Source organism: Candidozyma haemuli (assembly GCF_002926055.2).
Source record: "Candidozyma haemuli strain B11899 chromosome Unknown E_2014730914, whole genome shotgun sequence".
In the NCBI taxonomy this organism is placed as follows: domain Eukaryota; kingdom Fungi; phylum Ascomycota; class Pichiomycetes; order Serinales; family Metschnikowiaceae; genus Candidozyma; species Candidozyma haemuli.
The window spans coordinates 195359-212527 of NW_020289903.1; the positions used below are offsets into that span (position 1 = coordinate 195359).

The following is a 17169-nucleotide window of genomic DNA, read 5'->3' on the forward strand; positions in this document are numbered from 1 at the left end:
CGTGGCATCCTCATCTCTATCCGTAAATTAAATCCACAAAGAAGCAAAATCCGCCTCCCCAAGTCACTTGCTGGAAAATTTTCTTGAGCCATCTAGGCCTCATGTTAGCGAACGCATTGCCGCAGTTGTATCCTTCGCTTTCTACGCCGATACCCCATTTGATGTTCTCTCTGACGTTACACCCATTCCAGAAATTCCACCATTTATGTCTTTCACATGGAATAATACGCAACAAGTTCTTCTTCAATGGGCCCTTTGGACCATCGATGTACTTGTAGCCACCAATAAGGGAATGGCTTTGTCTGGGATCTTTACTATCAAGCATCTTGTCACCCCAATGACCAGTAAAGGTCAACCAGTCACCGTATTCGGCTTCTCTGCCACGATGCTTAGGATTGGTGTTGTTTTCAGCGGGGTAGACGAATTTGCCATCGTAAGTGTATGCCAAGTAGTTCTTTGTTGGGTTCCACAATGGACCTCTATCAGTGAAATCACACAAGATTTCGTATGGCAAGTCGTGAGGATGGGTTCCAACAGAGACATAGTTGGCATGGGTTCCTCTAGCAGAGAAAATGATTGGGTGATTCGTATCAAGCTCGTACTTCTCGAGGTGCTTATAATAGTAAGCTCCACCTCCGCCATGAGCGGACATCCATACAATAACGGGCTTACCCTTGTAGAATCTCACCAACGAGTGCTCCCAGTCACCAACGTGGTTTCCGTAAGGGCCCAGCCCCATCACGAATGGTCCAAGATTGAATGAATAAAAGTAGAACCAGAAGGCATCAACCCAGCCGTTTCCCTTGTCAACAATGATCAACGTAGCAGGAGCATCCTTAATCTCTCCGTTGACCAAGTTTGGCTTATTCTTCACTCCCGTGATCCAGTCAGGGTCAGTGTCGAAGTCCTCGTCGGCAGTCATGTAGACAGCGGGTCTCTTGGGAAGCTTACTCAAGTTTGTAATATTGAGTCTTCCCTTATCGGTACCTGGAATGGTCGTACCGTTCTTATACGTTGCGTGGAAATGCTCGACATACTGCTTGATATCGTAAGGTAAGTACCTCTCCTCCGAGTAAAGGTGCACAAAAGGGGCATAGTCGATAACATACTGCGGTATTTCGCCATCCTTCAAGGACTTCTGATGGCTTTCGGGTTGCTTTAAGATCGGGGGCATATCTTTGAAATGCGTAGGCGACTTGAGTATATTTTCTATCTCTATCTTTTCCTCGTCTATCAGACTTAGAAGGAAGCTGTCCTCCATATCCCACTTTGGAATAGCGGAGGCAAGCACGGTGGCCGGTAAGAGCCAAGTAGCGATAAGCATATCAGCGATAGTTATTTATTCGAAAAAACTAAAATCTGAAAAGAAGGAAACGGTCGTCTGGTATAATAACTGGCTGGTTAAAGAAAGAAAAGTGATGGCTGCAGGTGTTTATATATGTACGGGGCAAACCGATAAAGGTCATGCTCGGCTCCTGCAGAAAGAAGCTCGACTGTGGATGGCTCGGCTTGTGGTCCCGATTATCGTATAGGTCCGTTTATGCTACGATGCGCCAATACCGTTCTAGTGAGGCGGTCCAAGGAATGAGGAATGAAGATTGTGAGGTAAGCTTTCTAACTGGCCGAGATCTGCTTTTTTTGAACCTTTTAGAGGTTGTTTTTTATATAAGGTGGCCACAGTTAGGAGAGCGGTTTATCGCATGCTCGGCAGCAGAAACGTTTTTCGCAGTCGGCTGCCGGTGGGTACTGGTGACGATAAGACACTTAAAGGTGGAATAGAAACAAGAACAATTTAAATGGATCGACAGGAGGAAGGGGATTTCTATTTAGTATAAGTGGTAGTACTCTTAAGGTTAAGGTTTAGGCCGTGGTAGTCCACATACACTTTGGGTACATGTGCGCAGCTAAAGGAGGCTGCAACAAGGCTTGGGGTAGTTTTCTTCTTCTACGTTTAGTTTAATGGCCTACGTGTTGGTTTCTTTTTGTACTGACTGTGGTTTGTGGCAGTGGGGAGATCATATTAGTGCAACATAGGTATATTACATTCAAGTAAAACGAAAATGCTTTTGCGAAAACTGATTATATATCTATCTATTAGTCGCCTGAATGGAGTTCAACAGGCCTTCGGTACCGCCTTAGACGAGCAAGATGATCGAGCCAAGCTTGCTGAAGAAGGCTGGCCAAGGACTGTTGAATGGACATGCAAGATCACCGACTAACTCTTTAAAAGACGAAGACCTGGTCACCCAACTTGGAGACTGGCTTGGCCTTTGGATAGCCCAAAGTCTGGGCAGCCTTCTTGATGGCAGAAACCATCAATGGAGGACCACAGATCAACAAGTTAGTGTCGTCGGTGTTCTTTGGTAAGTGCTCATCCATGATTTCTGGGGTAACGAAACCAACAGAGCCGTTCCAGTTGTCAGGTGGGGTGTTCAAGACATAGTGGATGTGGAATTGGTCTGGGTGTTCTCTCTTCAACTCCTCCAACTCTGCTCTCAACAAAATGTCCTCCTCAGACACGTTAGCGTAGACCAAGTGGATCTTGGTCTTGTCCTCGGGGTTGTTCAAGACAGCAGTCAAGATTTGGTACATTGGAGCGATACCAGTACCGCCAGCAACCATGCCAAAGGACTTGGTCATGTTGGGAGTGTAGGTGAAGAAACCCTTAGGGCCTCTGATATCAATGTGCTCACCAATCTTCTTGGACTCGACATACTTGGAAATGTTACCGTTCTCGTAGGTCTTGATCAACAAGTCAAAAGAGCCCAACTGGTCGTTGTTGGAGATGGGAGTGTAAGATCTCACAACCTCCTTACCGTTGATGACAGCAGAAATGGAGATATGCTGGCCAATTGGCAAGTTCAACTTGTCGGTAGATCTTGGCAAACCAAACTTGTAAACACACGAGTTGTGAGACACACGGTGCTTCTCTATCAAGGGAAATTTCTTGTAATCTTCTGGCGATAACACTGGAGCGTCCTTCTTCGTTTTTTGAAGAAAATAAAACGCCACAAAAGACCCAATGATAGCGACGATCGTGGCAAACACGATCAATGGATTTGGTTCAGACTCGGCCATGGTGATGTTTTTTGTAGTTTGGTGAGACCTGCAAGAAAGAAGAAGGAACAGGAAAAAAAAAAAAAGTAGATGGACTTTAGGCTCGCTGGCTTGTTGGGAAATATCACCTGGTATATAACTCTTTTATTTTCCACCGCGCGAAGCACCCTGCCAAAAATTCATGAGACAACGGCGCGGGTCCCATCCAACCTGTCCGTAATGTTTTACCCAGTTGGGTGAAACGATCCATCATGGTACGACCACAGACGAGGGAATTTTGTGCCCTGAGCATGGGCAGATTTTCTTCTACAGCATAGAAAGAATGTTCTATTTATTCTCCTTTCTGGTTTATCATATAAAAGGTTACCTATGCTATTGGAGTTAAATGGTCTTTTGCGATACCGGCTTTGCGCACTGGGGGCTTCCGTAAGTCCATGGTGTGCCATGTGAATAGCTGCCGCATGCTTTCTTTTTTCGTTCTTCTTTTTTGCAACCATAGTGACGTCTCCACATGAGACTAGTGCACTTTCGTTCTAGATAGGAAAAAAGAAAGGTTAATCTTTCGTTTCTTCTTCTTCTGGTTCTTCGCTAACGGGTTTAACGTTCCATTGGGCGCTGATGTCCCATCTTGATCCTTTAGCGTTAATACTCACGTACTTGACAAACTTCAACACTGAAGGGTCCCTGAGCATAAGGCACAAGGAGTTCCACTTGCATTGACTGCTGTATAACACACTGTCGTCGCTTGCATCGCCGGCTTTGTAGATGGCAGGGTCATCGTCTTCCAATTCTTCGTCAGAGTCCCCACCAGTGGCCATGCATAGTTCGTAGCCTCCAAATTCGCCTGATTCCCAGTTCTTAGAGTTCGTAGCTGTAGGCGTGAGACCAAGTGTTGCTTCTAGCAAAACGTTCATTTCGTTGTTGTGCTCTCTGGCCAAGTTCTTTTCGGTTGTTGTTGCCAACATGAAATCCTGGCCTGGTCTGAACTTTCTGGCAAGAATCTGGTCACTGGTAACTGCAAGACTTGTCACATAAGCAATCCATTTCCTGAAAGCAATCGACTTCATGAATGTCATGATTTCCAAAAGCATCTGGTCAGGCTTATTTGGCGTAAGACGCTTGGCCAATTCAAAGTTAGGAAGCTCTTGAGGACCAATGTGGTTGGTGTGCTTGATGCCTTCTTCCGTAGGATTGATCTCGCCCTTGCCGTCTATGTACATAAATCTTTGCTTGTGTGGTGGCACGGCACATTTCCATGGGAATTGAATTTCTTTGGAGGTTTGAGGTACCTTGTTTTCGATTTCAGTCTTTCTCAACGTATCTTGAAGAAGATCAGCAAATTCGGGTTTCAAAACGTCCTTGATTTCAACGACAGATTCGTTGATAAAAGTATTGTTAAGCTGTTCCACAGACGTTTTTGTCAAATAAGAAGGGTTCAAGTACTTCGCTAGGTATTCTTTCTCAGCGTCATCAAAGTAATTGGCTTCGAGGTCTAAACCTTCCTGTTGTTTGATTTCCTCGACAGTGAAGTCATTTCTATAAGGCTTTGGGAAATCAAACTCCTGTAACTCCTTGCTTTGAAGCTGTTGCAAAGTACTCTTGGCCTCTGTAGCTTCTTGTTCTCCGGGAATGTACCCATCCTCACCAGGTTGAGGAATATGGAACCATCCCTGAATAGATAATCTCTGCTTGTCAACACGCACCTCTTCAACATCGTGGAAAGATAAACCTGGCTGGACAGTGAAGAAAGCCATCTGATTAAACTGAGGCACGAGCTTCACTTCATGGTCGGTTTCTGGAACATTGGGAACAACAGCAGGGAAGAGACGCAAACCGCCACCGTAATGAGGTTTCCAAGTGTACTTTGGATCTGGCATGTACAAAATGAAACTGACTCTACGGGAGCCGATGACATCGTCGTGCGTCAAGAGATGACATCCTTTAGTGTAAGTGTTGATGGACATATCCGTCTTGACTCCACTGAGCTTGCCACAACCAGTTACATTCGAGATAAAGTCTCTAAACTCTTCAGAATAGATTGCAGCTCTCAATTTGTAAAGGGAAGGCAACCTGGAAAGATCGTCCCAGTTCAACCCAGACAAGTTCGCCAAGTCCCCAGACTGGTAGACCTTGTAAATATCGGTTTCTTTCTTTGTGAAAGCAATCTCACCAAGAATCTCCTTTCTGACAGAGCGCAACAATTCGTCGTTGATGAGTTCCTTAACAGTACCCCATCTGTATGGCTGGGAGTCCGTAATCTCCAGCTTCAAAGTCTTCTGGAAGCCATCTTCAAAGATCTTATTATTTAAAAAACTCACAATCTCATCATGAGAGTATGATGCGTTGAGTTTCTTATTAGACGTTTCTTTCTCGTCTTCAGCGGGACGTTTTTCGACGACCATGGTGGTAACTGGTAGAATCAATTTTCAGCTAAACATCACTCCACATAATGGGGCATCGAAGATGAGCCAAACATGCAGGCAAGATGGTTCCACCCGATGGAACTGATAGCACGATAATAGATGAAGGAAAAGATGTATTCTGTAGACGATGCCATACGTATGGCACCTTGTAAAAATGAAACAATTTTACTGGCTTTTTGATTTTTTAGAGTTGTTCTAAAGTTTTACCATTCTCATGTTTCTCTGACAATTCGCATATTTCCCAGAACATTGTGAGAATGTCAACCTGAACCGATATAAGTATTATTGCATATTGATTCGTAATGATAAGAACTAACAATATTTGCCTATGTATTTATAAGAATATTTAAACTACCTTACTTTTTATGTTAATAATGAATATGCCCAAAAGAACAGGTACAGAGAACCGTGGAAACGAGTGCCCTGGTAGTCCAAAATGGTTCAATACTAATGAAAAACGTTAAAAATAATATTGCTAGAAGCCATAACAATTATAGCCCAATTGAAGCAAAATCTTCGTAGTTGCAAAATTCGTTCTTTGGGTGAACATTGGTACGCGATGAGCTCAATGATCTTCGCTTAATGGTTGCAAAATGCGTGAAAGATAGAATACTTAACCTTGGCGGGCGTGGTCATCGAGTCCACCATCAACAACAAGCGATCCAATTCATATCAAGAGAAACATACTAAAAACTAAGCAATATCATAGCTCCCGCTGAATACTCGCCATTTGCATCATGATTGACTCTGCAGCCGATAAAGCTTGTTAGCGATAGGAGCCGTTTCCTGAACCGGTGTCACGTGAATGCGTCTAATCTTTATCTACAGGAAATGAATCATCCGACACAGGACCGACAGGTACTTGACTCATTTACTGAAAATTTCAGAAACCATATTTCTTTAACACAAAGTAACGTTCATTTTTTATACATATTAACACCTTAAGATGGGTTCCCTGTTACCTTCTTCAGCTGCAAGCTCGTATAACTCAGTTCTCGACTTCAAATCGATCTCCACGGGCGGCTGGATCGTCCAGAAGTTTGGTGGTACCTCTGTGGGTAAGTTCCCTGAAAACATTGTCGATGATATTGTCAAGGAGTATAGCAAACTGCACCGTGTTGCTGTGGTATGTTCAGCAAGATCGTCTAATACGAAAAGTGAAGGAACTACTTCAAGACTTCTTAGGGCGGCTGATTTGGCTACCGAAATGGGTGACTACGACAGCCTATTGAAGATTATTGAGGACGACCACGTTGATAATGCACAAGAAAAGATTAAGGATCTGAAATTGAGAAGTGAATTGATCGAGGCTTCCAAAGCTGAGGTTGCCAGAGCCAAAGAACTTTTGCATGCTTCTCAGATCATTGGAGAGATTAGCCCCAGAACATTGGACAGCCTCATGTCTGTTGGTGAAAAGTTGTCTTGTCTCTTTATCGCTTCATTGATGAAGGACCACGGTCTTAATTCGGTCTATGTCGACTTGTCTCATATCATTCCACTCGATTATGATATCTCTAAAGGTTTCGATGACTCATTCTATCTGTTTCTTGTGGCCGAATTGGCTAAGATCGCTTTATCACAAGCAGAGGATGTCATTCCTGTATTCACTGGCTACTTCGGTGTTGTCCCAGGCGGTCTTTTGAATGGTATCGGACGTGGATACACTGATCTATGTGCTGCATTGATCGCCGTTGGTGTTCAGGCTGATGAACTACAGATCTGGAAGGAAGTTGATGGTATTTTCACAGCTGATCCACGTAAAGTTCCAAGAGCTAGACTTCTTGATTCCGTTACCCCAGACGAGGCCGCCGAATTGACGTATTACGGTTCTGAAGTCATTCACCCATTCACCATGGAGCAGGTTATCAAGGCCAAGATCCCAATCAGAATAAAAAACGTCATGAAGCCTTCCGGAAAGGGCACTATTATTTATCCTGACAACATTGGCAGAAGAGGAGAAGCCACTCCTCCCCACCCACCTGCCGCGTATGAGACGTTACCAAACTCTTACATTCAGACGCATAAAAAGAGATCTGCCACTGCCATCACTGCCAAGCAGAATATCGTTGTTATCAACGTGCACTCAAATAAGAAGACGTTATCCCATGGCTTCTTGGCTCATATCTTCACAACGTTAGACAAGTATAGATTGGTTGTGGACTTGATTTCCACCTCGGAAGTACACGTTTCCATGGCCATGCAACTACTGGATGATGAAGAGCACAACCTTAAAGAAGCCTTGAAGGACTTGAGAAAGATGGGAACGGTTGATGTCACCAGGGAGATGACCATCGTTTCGCTCGTTGGTAAACAGATGGTGAATTTCATCGGAATAGCCGGTAATATGTTTAAAGTACTTGCTGATGAACGTATTAACATTGAGATGATCAGTCAAGGTGCTAATGAGATCAACATTTCTGCAGTTATCAATGCCAAGGATACTATCAGAGCTTTGCAATCGATTCATGCAAAGTTGCTTGAAGGAAGCTTTGGGTTTGAGGAGACCGCTTCGGCTACTGACATCAGGTTATCTGCATTGAAGGCTCAAAATTAATTCTACTGATGGATGGATGGTTATAACATTATAAAATGCGACTCGTATTCAAGAGTTAACTTATACATAGTCAAAAACAACTAAAATTAGATATCAAAATCGCCCGACTCTGAGTTTTGTTGCCCAGAGTTCTTGCTGTGCAAGTTCTTGTTCTCGTCAATCAAAGTTTCAAACTCACCAACCATGTTACCCAACAACTCCGAAGCCAACTTGTGGTAGGCCAATTGAGCTTTAATCAATTCTAAAAGCTCCTCGAGAGGCTTTGCGTGCTCCAATACATTTTGCATCACACTGATTCCATCTTCCACGGTGTTAGCGAACTCGTCCTCAGCATTCTCCATGGCAACCCTGAATTGAGGTTCCTTGGATGGGTTTGTGCAATTCGTCAATGCCTGTCTAGCCAAGTCGTAATCTATTCTCTTTTGCTCAACCTTCTTTTGGATGTTCGAGCTTTGAGAAAGCAAAGATCTTAATGTAGTGATCAATGGCTTGTTGAACTTGGTCTTGATTAATTGATCCTGGCCAAGTCTAGCGTTAGCAATCTTGTTCAAGTTTCCAGAATACAAATCCAAAGCTTTAATCAATGGATCTTGATCGTTCTCGGCAGAGGAGGTCAAGACTGAACCATCAGTAGCACGAGAAAGAGCGTGGTATAAAGTCTTTGGAGGCTTGAACTCGCCATGGTTGGAGTTAATCAAAGCAGCCTGTGCCTCGGCGGGCGTCGTTGCCTTGGACAAATTAGAGACCCTGTTGGTGATGTTCTTGCTGAAATCAGTGAACGACTCTTGCAAGTTGGTAGGATAGTCGTAGGACTCAGACTCGTAATTCTGGGTAATCTTCAACACATTCTTGTACAACTTCTCGACATTGTTACACTTATTAGCCAATTCACGGTACTCTTCGGGCAATTGACTGATCTCGTCCACGTTTACCTTACCCATTCTCTCCTGGACCATTCTTGAGGTCCTATGGGCGAAAGGCATGAATTCATTGTTGAACTCGGTGGAGACCTTGTCACCAAAATCTTTCAAGTTGTTAGTGAAGCTAGAGAAGTTAAACGACATTCTGGACGATTCTGGCGATTGTCTCGTTAACAGGTAGGAATCTTTTGCTGATGTCACTACAAGAAGCTTAGGGGGGTGAATATGCACTCTTGGACCACATAGCCAGAGATACAGCCACTAAAGACACGAGACCCTTTTTTTTTCCTGCTGCTGTAAACATTCTTATATTTCTTGGTAAATTTTAAAATTCTAAGCCCTTTTGGAAAAATTCGTAGACGGCTTGAGAGAATCTTTGAGCTCCCTCACGGAGTTCTTGGTCAGAGCCTGCAACAGCATACGTCAACCTAAAAAAGTTTCCTCTTGGCTCACTGAATTTCTTGTCAATAGCCATGTTGAGGCCAGTGACAACCTTGACACCAATGGCTCTGAATTTGAACTGCAACAAGTTCATCTTCTCGGGTACATTAGTGCCCTCAGGAAAGTTGATGATGACGCTAGCGAACATTCCAGCTCTTGGATCGATCACTTCAAAATAGCCTTTCTTGAAGGCCTCCAGATCATACAACCCACCAAGGAGAACGTTTCTCCGATTAATGTAGGCAAGTCTAATCTTAAGTACCCAGTTGAGCCAGCCATCAACGCCGCCAAAGCTTTGCTCAATTACGTTGTTGACCAAAAGCTGAGAAGTTCCCGACGAGGACCTAGTAACAACGTTGGCATAGTTGGAGATAGCACGAATCACATCCTTATGTCCAACTATAAAGCCGAGTCTCAATCCAGGTGCAAAGAGCTTGGAGAATGTTTCAATACGAAGCACCCTGCCAGACGTGTCGAACGTAAGGTAAGATGGAACCAAATGGTGCTCTAAGTAGTCTTCAATAGACAAAAAGTCGGAAATCTTTTGCAAGCCGTCTGGGTGAGAGAATGGCGGCAAAGTCAAGTATCCGTAAGGATCGTCCTCTATGATAGCAAAATCATACTTTTCAGCCAAGTTGTATACTCTCTGGCGAAATTCCACAGATTGAGTGAACCCAGTAGGGTTTTGTCCTGAAGCGATAGTATACAATGCTTTAGGCTTCTTAGACTTGTGTTCAGGTTGGAGCTTTTCCCAATTTTCTAACAAGTCTTCCAAGTACTCAATGTTAATACCGTTACTCTTTCCTGGGGTAGAATCAAGGTCTAGCTTTACTGGCACTGGTATAGCACCGGCATTCTGGACATTCAACAAGAAAGGAGTGAACGTGAACTCTTCGACCAAGACAATATCGCCTGGATCCAAAAAGGCATCAGCCGCCTTGTTGAGTCCATCACCAGCACCATTAGATAAGATAGTGGTCCATTCGTCGTACTTTGGAGCGTGAGTCCTCTTAACAAGCTTTCTCGTGAAATCAAGAAGCTGAGGAAGACCTTCAACCTCGGAGTATTGCAACCCACGAGAAAGGTCAATGGTCTTACTATCATGTCCCTTCTTCGGGATAACAACATGGTTCTTCGTCTCCCCGGTCGTAGTTAACCTCTTTAAGGAATCATCCACACCTGCGTCCCGGGAGTTCAAATTCTCCAACGAGATGTTACCCAATGGCAACAGTAAAGATTTTTGGAAAGGATAATCAACCACGTTGACTTGCAACAGGTCAATTGGGAAGAACCCAGCATTGGGCATACCAGCATCGAGCCACAAAGGGTCTGGGTGTGGCTCAAAGCCCTCAGGAGCATTGTCAGCGTTGAACAAAGAGAAATGGAGTCTCTGCCGGGAACTTGCTCTATTGGAAAGCAAGTGAGCCATGGTTACTTAGTGAAAGTCAGGGATTGGGGAAAAAAAAGGAGTTGTTTCAGATATTCTCCTGAATCAGTCAGTACCTGATATGGCTTACAAACCACTGATAAGGGCGCGCATACCACCACCGTTATAAGCACAGTATTGTTGCGCAATTAGCGAATAGCATTATGCTCGTACACACCGAAAACGGCGAAATTCGGATGCGAGCGGCCGAACTTTATTAAATAGCCCAAGCTTCTTAAGACATTTCCTCATCAATTATATCGTCTCCAAGATAGCTTTCTGTGGTACACGTCTTGTACTCCTCAATAGTTTGACGCACTGTTTCCTTGCATTCCTCAAAAGCATCCAATACTTCCTGTCTTTCGGAAGCATCATTTGATGCTGTGTAGAAGTTGATGTAAGCGGCACGTTTAGCCAATAAGTCGTATTGCCTGACGGTCTTGCCAAAAAGATGGACAATTGAGGTGTTATTAGAAATTTGTATTCCGCTCAAGCGCTTCTCTTGCTGGCTGGTGAAGGTCGATTGTTTACCGTTGACAACGTTGATAGACCCAGGAGCCCATGGAACAAACGAAAGACGTTGTTGAGCTTTGAGGACGCCTCTTCTGATCTCCTTTTGGTCAAGATTGTTACCAATCACATAGTCAAGAACGCTGATGTATTTGAGAGGCTCCTTATAGCTGTTGAGCTTGTACTTGTCGTTAAGAAGTTCAAGAACGATGTCATATTCATTCAAGCTGACGTAGTTCTGAGCAGGTACAACATCAGGAATATTGGAGTATGGGGCAATCGAAGACAGGAGAAACTTGAGCTCTGGAGTTGGAACAACCGTCGAAATAATCGACTCATAAGAGCTGTACATGTAGCTGGGGAACCTTAGCGGATTTGTGATACCGGCAGCAACATAAGATATTAGCTTGTTAGCGCTCTCGAAGGCTGTAGATGAGCTTAAGTTTCTCTCCAACCCAGAGCTAATGAATGCATTACCCAACGCATTCAACGAGTCGTTATCGAAAACGAAAGTAGCATCACCAAAGTCTATAAGTCTCCTGAGGGTGAGCATGGTGTTGTAAGGCTGCACAACGACGTCAGAAGTTTTATCATTAGATGGGAAAACCGAGAATGTACTAACAATCTTTTTGCTTCCATATCTGTCGTTTAAAAGCTCAAGTAGCAAACTACCGACACCGGAACCAGTTCCTCCAGCCACACTATGCATAAGCTGGAATGCCGATGGATTATCACATTTGTCCAACTCTCTATCTATCAAATTCATTAATTCATCCTCATGATTTCTTCCATACACGTAACCATGCTGCCAATTATTAGCGGCACCACTGCCAGTTTCACTGAGGTGAACGTTTCTTGGATTGAACATTGGAAGTTTGGACGTTGCCTTGTTTACCACTGAAGGCTCGAGGTCTATTAGGATGGATCTTGGAGTGAACTTATTCTGTTCACTAAGGGTGAAGAACGATTCCATAACATCGTTTCTCTGTGACCTTGGCTTTCTTGGAAAAGCTTCATTATCTGTTTCGAACGCAAGTTCATCACTTACGTATGGTTGGGGAGTTCCATCTGGTGCAATACCATGGTCTAAAGCCATCTGTTTCCAGTACTCTAGACCGACTTGGTTACCGCATTGGCCCGCCTGAATAGTAATCACTTCACTTCTTGTTAGTACTTGTATTCATAGGACTGTAATTCAATAGGTTACATACCCTGGCATGACTTTTCCACTAGGTTGGTTTATTCAAACGCGGTGATGTTTTGAATCTGGCGCGCACAGTAGTATGTACATCAACAATAGTGTGCTTCTAGTGAGGGCCTTTGTATAAGCTCGTCAACCAAAGGAAAAGCAAAAAGGAGCAAGAAGCTGAGGGATTGGGATAGACAATTAAATCCAAGCTGTTTAAATGATCCAAAAAATAAAAAAAAAATAATGGACGAGACAGGATTCGAACCAGTGACCTTCTGCTTGCAAGGCAGACGCGCTACCAACTACGCCACACGCCCTATATTTGGAGATTCTGGACCGGGTAAAAAATAGATCAAGTATGCAAATCACTGATTTTCCATTGAATTTACTCGAAAATCGTTATTTTTAGGCCAAAATTTTAATACCAATTTCTGACATTCCAAACAAGCCATAGCCAAATTTCGAGCTAATTATCTCCATTTTTGACAGCCATTTCCAAGAAGCCTCGAGCTTCTTCTTGATCTGCTACCATTTTAGGGCTCTGTCCCCAATGTATCAAAGGCTCCTCCTGGACTCTTCCAAGTACTTCAACATATGCCCCGATACCTCAGCCAATATTTTACACTAGTTAAAATCAGTTGACTGCTCCTAAAAGGATGATATCACACCGATGTTGATTGAGGTCTGGGTAGTAGTATGGACCTAAGTAGACTGGCTCCTGCACAATACCATGGTGGACTAGTATAAAAGGAAGTGATCGCGCCCACCGTTGGAAGTTTTTTTTTTTTCTTCATACTTACCTTGAGATATTACAGGAGATCAAGTAGTCTTGTAATCGCGGCACCTTGTTTGCATTGCACAGCGCTGCAAGGAGCTGTTGCCAACTTGTCCACTAACAGGGTTTGTCTGCTTTTCCCGAGGAGGTTGTCTTCGGATGATCATCTTTGATTGGATTTGATGGGCGTTCCCTGGGGCAAGTGTGGGTCTTTCAATTTTTGATTTCACCCCCTCGTATGAGCTAGAATTTATTCAGCTCATTCTTCCCTTTAGTTTTTGCAAGTCAGTTGATTTGTCTAGGCCAAAGGAATGAGTTGAGGAATGCCACGGTGCAAATTGTATTCCATCAATGAGGCATTGAAACTGGAGGTCGTTTACCTGGTCAATGGTGATTTTATGGCAGCATGCAACGACCTAAACTGGAGATTTAACTTCGCTTGCCACTTAACTTGGTGGAAAAACGATGTTAAAAGTTTTTTTTTTTTTTGTTCTCTGAGCGGCAATAAACACGTTTCTAGGGGCTTAACAGCCCCGGGAGTACCATAGCGTACTTCCTTGATGGTCTATGAGCATAACTATCGCTTTTATGGTCTCTAAAGTTGATTTTTGACCTTTTTCATGAACTCAGTATGAAGGATTTAGAAATTTCGCGACCAGTTCGTCCAAGAGGGACCGGTCCTATAGTGTAGTGGTATCACCTCGGATTCTGATTCCGGTAACCTGGGTTCGAACCCCAGTGGGACCTCTTATTTTTTGTTTTATCTCTGTAGGAGATAAAGCTTACTATAATTTTTGTAAAGCTCTACGCAGAACTAATCTGCCATTTACCAGGTTGGGTCATCTAATGAACAGCCTTTTCTCCAAAGGACTGGCCAACAGTGGTTACGAATTGCAGCTGTTTCAAAAACCTCGTATCCAAGAAGGAAACACTGGCCGATCCAAGAAACGCAAACACGGTCGATCCAGCTGCCGACTTTGGCAACTCACTATATAGTCTCCACCGTCTAAATAGGTTATATCTGATAAAGGTAATACTCTTCTGACGCAAAAACATCCTATGCAAGTACGACTATTTCCAATTGGAATTCCACTTGCGCTAAATGGGTAATGTTTGGCCTAAAATTAGGTTTCAGCCAGTTTTACTTGATTAAGTGAAAACAAAGAGCTTTTGCTTTTGCGAACTTACCCATTCTTAGGTAGTTCCAAATAGGGTAATTAATTTGCACCCAACCTGGTGCGAACAGTAATATACCCAAAAGAGGAAAAGCTCTAGAATCAAACTAAATCAAATCTACAAGTCTTATTTTTTTAAAAATCATTTGAATTGAGTGTGTTTAAACGGGGGTCCTATGAAATAAAGTTTTAATGAAAACCATGAATCAACAAAAAGGAAAAAAAAAAAATAAACGGAAGAATGAGATATCGAAAAGAAGATAGTAATAAAACGTAGTGCTCACAGAGCACAAGGTATATGCTTTTTTGGAAAATTAGCACCTAGCGATTCGGAGGTAAAAGGGACATTTCAAGGACTCGTCAAAGCATCACTCAGCATAACACGAGTGTACCAGAACTGGAAGTTTTTGTTGTTTTTTTAGTTTTTTTTATAATTGGACTGCAGCCATTTTTTTGAAAAAAACCAATCTCCCACTTAGTAGTTGTAAGATCTTCTTCTTCTTCTCTTCTTACAGCCAGTTGGCACACTAGTACCAGTGGCAGTGAAAGTAGGAAGACTGGTGGTAGAAGTAGTCTGGGTAGTAAGACCAGTTGGAGAACCAGAAATGGTAGAACCGTCACAAGTGCCGAAGAGAGCAGCCAAGGCATTGAAAATGACAGTCTTCAAAGTTTCGAGGTTGAAGAACTCCTTGAACAAAGAGGTAACCAAACCAGAGTTGGCAATAGCCTTGATGAAGGCGGTAAGGTCAATGAGGTCTTCGTCCCACAACTTCTTGATCAAGTCAACACCGTACTCCAAGAATTGAGGGTCAACGAGCAACACTCTAACGACAGAAGAGGCCAAACCAGAGTTAGCCAAGGACTCCAACAAGTTGTTGACAATTCCATCCTCGTCGTATCTCTTCATCAATTCCTCAATCTCCTCGTCGCTTCTCTTGACCTGTGGTGGAAGAGCGTACTCATCCTCCTCAAGGAATCTCTTGACATCTGGAGAGCCACCGCTGAGCTTGTCCTGGATCTTGTCAACCAAGTTGGAAATTTCCTTCAAGGCCAACTTGAAAATGTCCTCGTAGAAGGTACAGTCGTTAAGAAGGTCCTTGACAACTCTGGTAGCCAAACCGGACTTGTCCAAAGCCTGGAACAAAGTATCCAAAGAAATGATACCAGATCTGATAATAGCAATAACAGCATTGGTAACAAGTGGCTGGAGAAGCTTGTTGGTAACCAAACCCTGGATAATCTTTGGAGCAAGGTTGGTAGAGTTGATGGCAGCCAAGATCTGAGTGACAAGAGCGTACTCTCTAGCCTGAAGCTCGACTGGGTCAACAATCTCAGCTCTCTTCACCTGGAAGTGGTCAATGGCAGCAGTAAGCTCCTTGAGCTGGTCCTCCTGTCTCTTAGAAAGAGCAGTCTCGGCAGTAGTAGGGCCGAACTGAGCTGGAGCAGCTTGGACCGAAGTCAACAAGGCAAGAGCGAAAGTAGTGGAGACGGATTGAACCTTCATAGTATAGCGATATGTGAATTAGTTGATTAAAGAAATCTAAGCCGACGCTAAAGAAAAAAAAAGAAGGAAAGACCTGAGGAGCTGGGTAGAGGCCTCGATACTTATAATGTGAATTGGTGGGGAGTAGCACAAAAGATCGACTATGGCCCAATGCCTAAACAGGAAATAGTTCGAAGCAGAGGAATGCACAAACAGACATGAAGAAGTATGGCAATTAACCATGAAGAGTTAAAGCCTCAGGGTAGTATAATATGATGGAAGAGGAAATGGAAGCCTAACTTTTCGTGGCTGCAAAAAGCGCCACTTCCTCTTTTGGTAATTCTCCAATGGGTGCGCACTGCAGGAAAGCGCCTTCCACCCATACTCCGTTTGGACAAAAAGGCCTACATCTTCGCTTACATTAGGTAAATGCGCACTCTAGACATCCTCCCACCATGACATTTCCTGATCGGGATAAACCCTCTAATGCCCCATATACCTCAACAGGGAATTCTCCTCCTGTAAAAATAGCACTATACTGCTTTTTTCCCTCATTGCCGCCTGCAGCATCCAGAACGATCTTATAATTATGCTTTTGCCCATAGTTGTCGCAGGCACGAACCCAATGTCTCCTACCTTAACAAGGTAAAACCAACCCTGTCTGTGTAAGTTGGCCCATGCACTTGGCAAAGATGGGTTACCATAACAAACAGATATGGAAAGACCGCAATTCTTTCCACGTTTCCGGCTGCCGACAGATTAGCCTTTAATTCTAGGTATTGTCTTTGTTTGGTAATTCCATTGTAGGTATTTTAGACGGTGAGTAGGTGGTTCTGGGTCTGTTCTAGTTATTTTGTGGTTTTGTGTGTAGTTGGTAGACTTTGCAACCGCGTGGGCTTACCTCTCGACGCTTTCGCTTACATGCTCTAGCGTAACATGGCTTTTGGGGAATAGCATTGCTTGGAGCTGGGTAGTACAAGGTAACCGAGAGACAAAGCCTTTTCGTATGGACGAGCAATTTGGGCGCATGTTTGAGGCGGAAGTTCTTGGTTCCGATGATCAGAGGTGTATGGCGCAAATGTAGTTTTCCAAGTATCAAGCCATTTGCACCAATGAAGGAGGAAATCAAGTGCTTTTGTTGGAGATTTGCCACTACTCTATCTTTTTCTAAGTGTCTCAGACCCCAAGAAGTGTAATTGAGCGAAATGGGTCTCTC

The 17169-nt window shown here is 43.6% G+C and overlaps 8 protein-coding genes and 2 non-coding genes across 10 annotated transcripts; 2 read left to right on the top strand and 8 right to left on the bottom strand. All coding sequences in view use genetic code 12, as the record gives it.

Annotated features, from left to right (window-relative positions):
* Positions 1–16: 16 nt before the first annotated feature.
* CXQ85_003271 (uncharacterized protein) lies at positions 17–1324 on the bottom strand (the record flags this gene model as incomplete). The annotated part of the gene is made up of 1 exon (XM_025486919.1): positions 17–1324. One exon carries the CDS (start codon positions 1322–1324, stop codon positions 17–19), a length of 1308 nt encoding a protein of 435 aa, XP_025340367.1.
* Positions 1325–2223: 899 nt separating this feature from the next.
* CBR1 (Cbr1p) lies at positions 2224–3078 on the bottom strand (the record flags this gene model as incomplete). Its single annotated transcript, XM_025486920.1, has 1 exon — positions 2224–3078. The coding sequence occupies one exon, from the start codon at positions 3076–3078 to the stop codon at positions 2224–2226; it is 855 nt and encodes a 284-aa protein (XP_025340368.1).
* A 533-nt stretch (positions 3079–3611) lies between these two features.
* Positions 3612–5459, bottom strand: OFD1 (oxidative DNA demethylase; the record flags this gene model as incomplete). Its single annotated transcript, XM_025486921.1, has 1 exon — positions 3612–5459. One exon carries the CDS (start codon positions 5457–5459, stop codon positions 3612–3614), a length of 1848 nt encoding a protein of 615 aa, XP_025340369.1.
* A 967-nt stretch (positions 5460–6426) lies between these two features.
* HOM3 (aspartate kinase) lies at positions 6427–8034 on the top strand (the record flags this gene model as incomplete). The annotated part of the gene is made up of 1 exon (XM_025486922.1): positions 6427–8034. One exon carries the CDS (start codon positions 6427–6429, stop codon positions 8032–8034), a length of 1608 nt encoding a protein of 535 aa, XP_025340370.1.
* Positions 8035–8120: 86 nt separating this feature from the next.
* Positions 8121–9098, bottom strand: GVP36 (Gvp36p; the record flags this gene model as incomplete). The annotated part of the gene is made up of 1 exon (XM_025486923.1): positions 8121–9098. The coding sequence occupies one exon, from the start codon at positions 9096–9098 to the stop codon at positions 8121–8123; it is 978 nt and encodes a 325-aa protein (XP_025340371.1).
* Positions 9099–9279: 181 nt separating this feature from the next.
* On the bottom strand, positions 9280–10824 carry ARO9 (aromatic-amino-acid:2-oxoglutarate transaminase; the record flags this gene model as incomplete). Its single annotated transcript, XM_025486924.1, has 1 exon — positions 9280–10824. The coding sequence occupies one exon, from the start codon at positions 10822–10824 to the stop codon at positions 9280–9282; it is 1545 nt and encodes a 514-aa protein (XP_025340372.1).
* A 232-nt stretch (positions 10825–11056) lies between these two features.
* Positions 11057–12427, bottom strand: TUB4 (gamma-tubulin; the record flags this gene model as incomplete). Its single annotated transcript, XM_025486925.1, has 1 exon — positions 11057–12427. One exon carries the CDS (start codon positions 12425–12427, stop codon positions 11057–11059), a length of 1371 nt encoding a protein of 456 aa, XP_025340373.1.
* Positions 12428–12764: 337 nt separating this feature from the next.
* CXQ85_003278 lies at positions 12765–12837 on the bottom strand. The gene has a single exon. It is a non-coding gene; the product is annotated as a tRNA-Ala (tRNA).
* A 1134-nt stretch (positions 12838–13971) lies between these two features.
* On the top strand, positions 13972–14042 carry CXQ85_003279. Its single transcript has one exon. It is a non-coding gene; the product is annotated as a tRNA-Gln (tRNA).
* A 903-nt stretch (positions 14043–14945) lies between these two features.
* CXQ85_003280 (uncharacterized protein) lies at positions 14946–15974 on the bottom strand (the record flags this gene model as incomplete). Its single annotated transcript, XM_025486926.1, has 1 exon — positions 14946–15974. The coding sequence occupies one exon, from the start codon at positions 15972–15974 to the stop codon at positions 14946–14948; it is 1029 nt and encodes a 342-aa protein (XP_025340374.1).
* Between the last annotated feature and the right edge of the window lie 1195 nt (positions 15975–17169).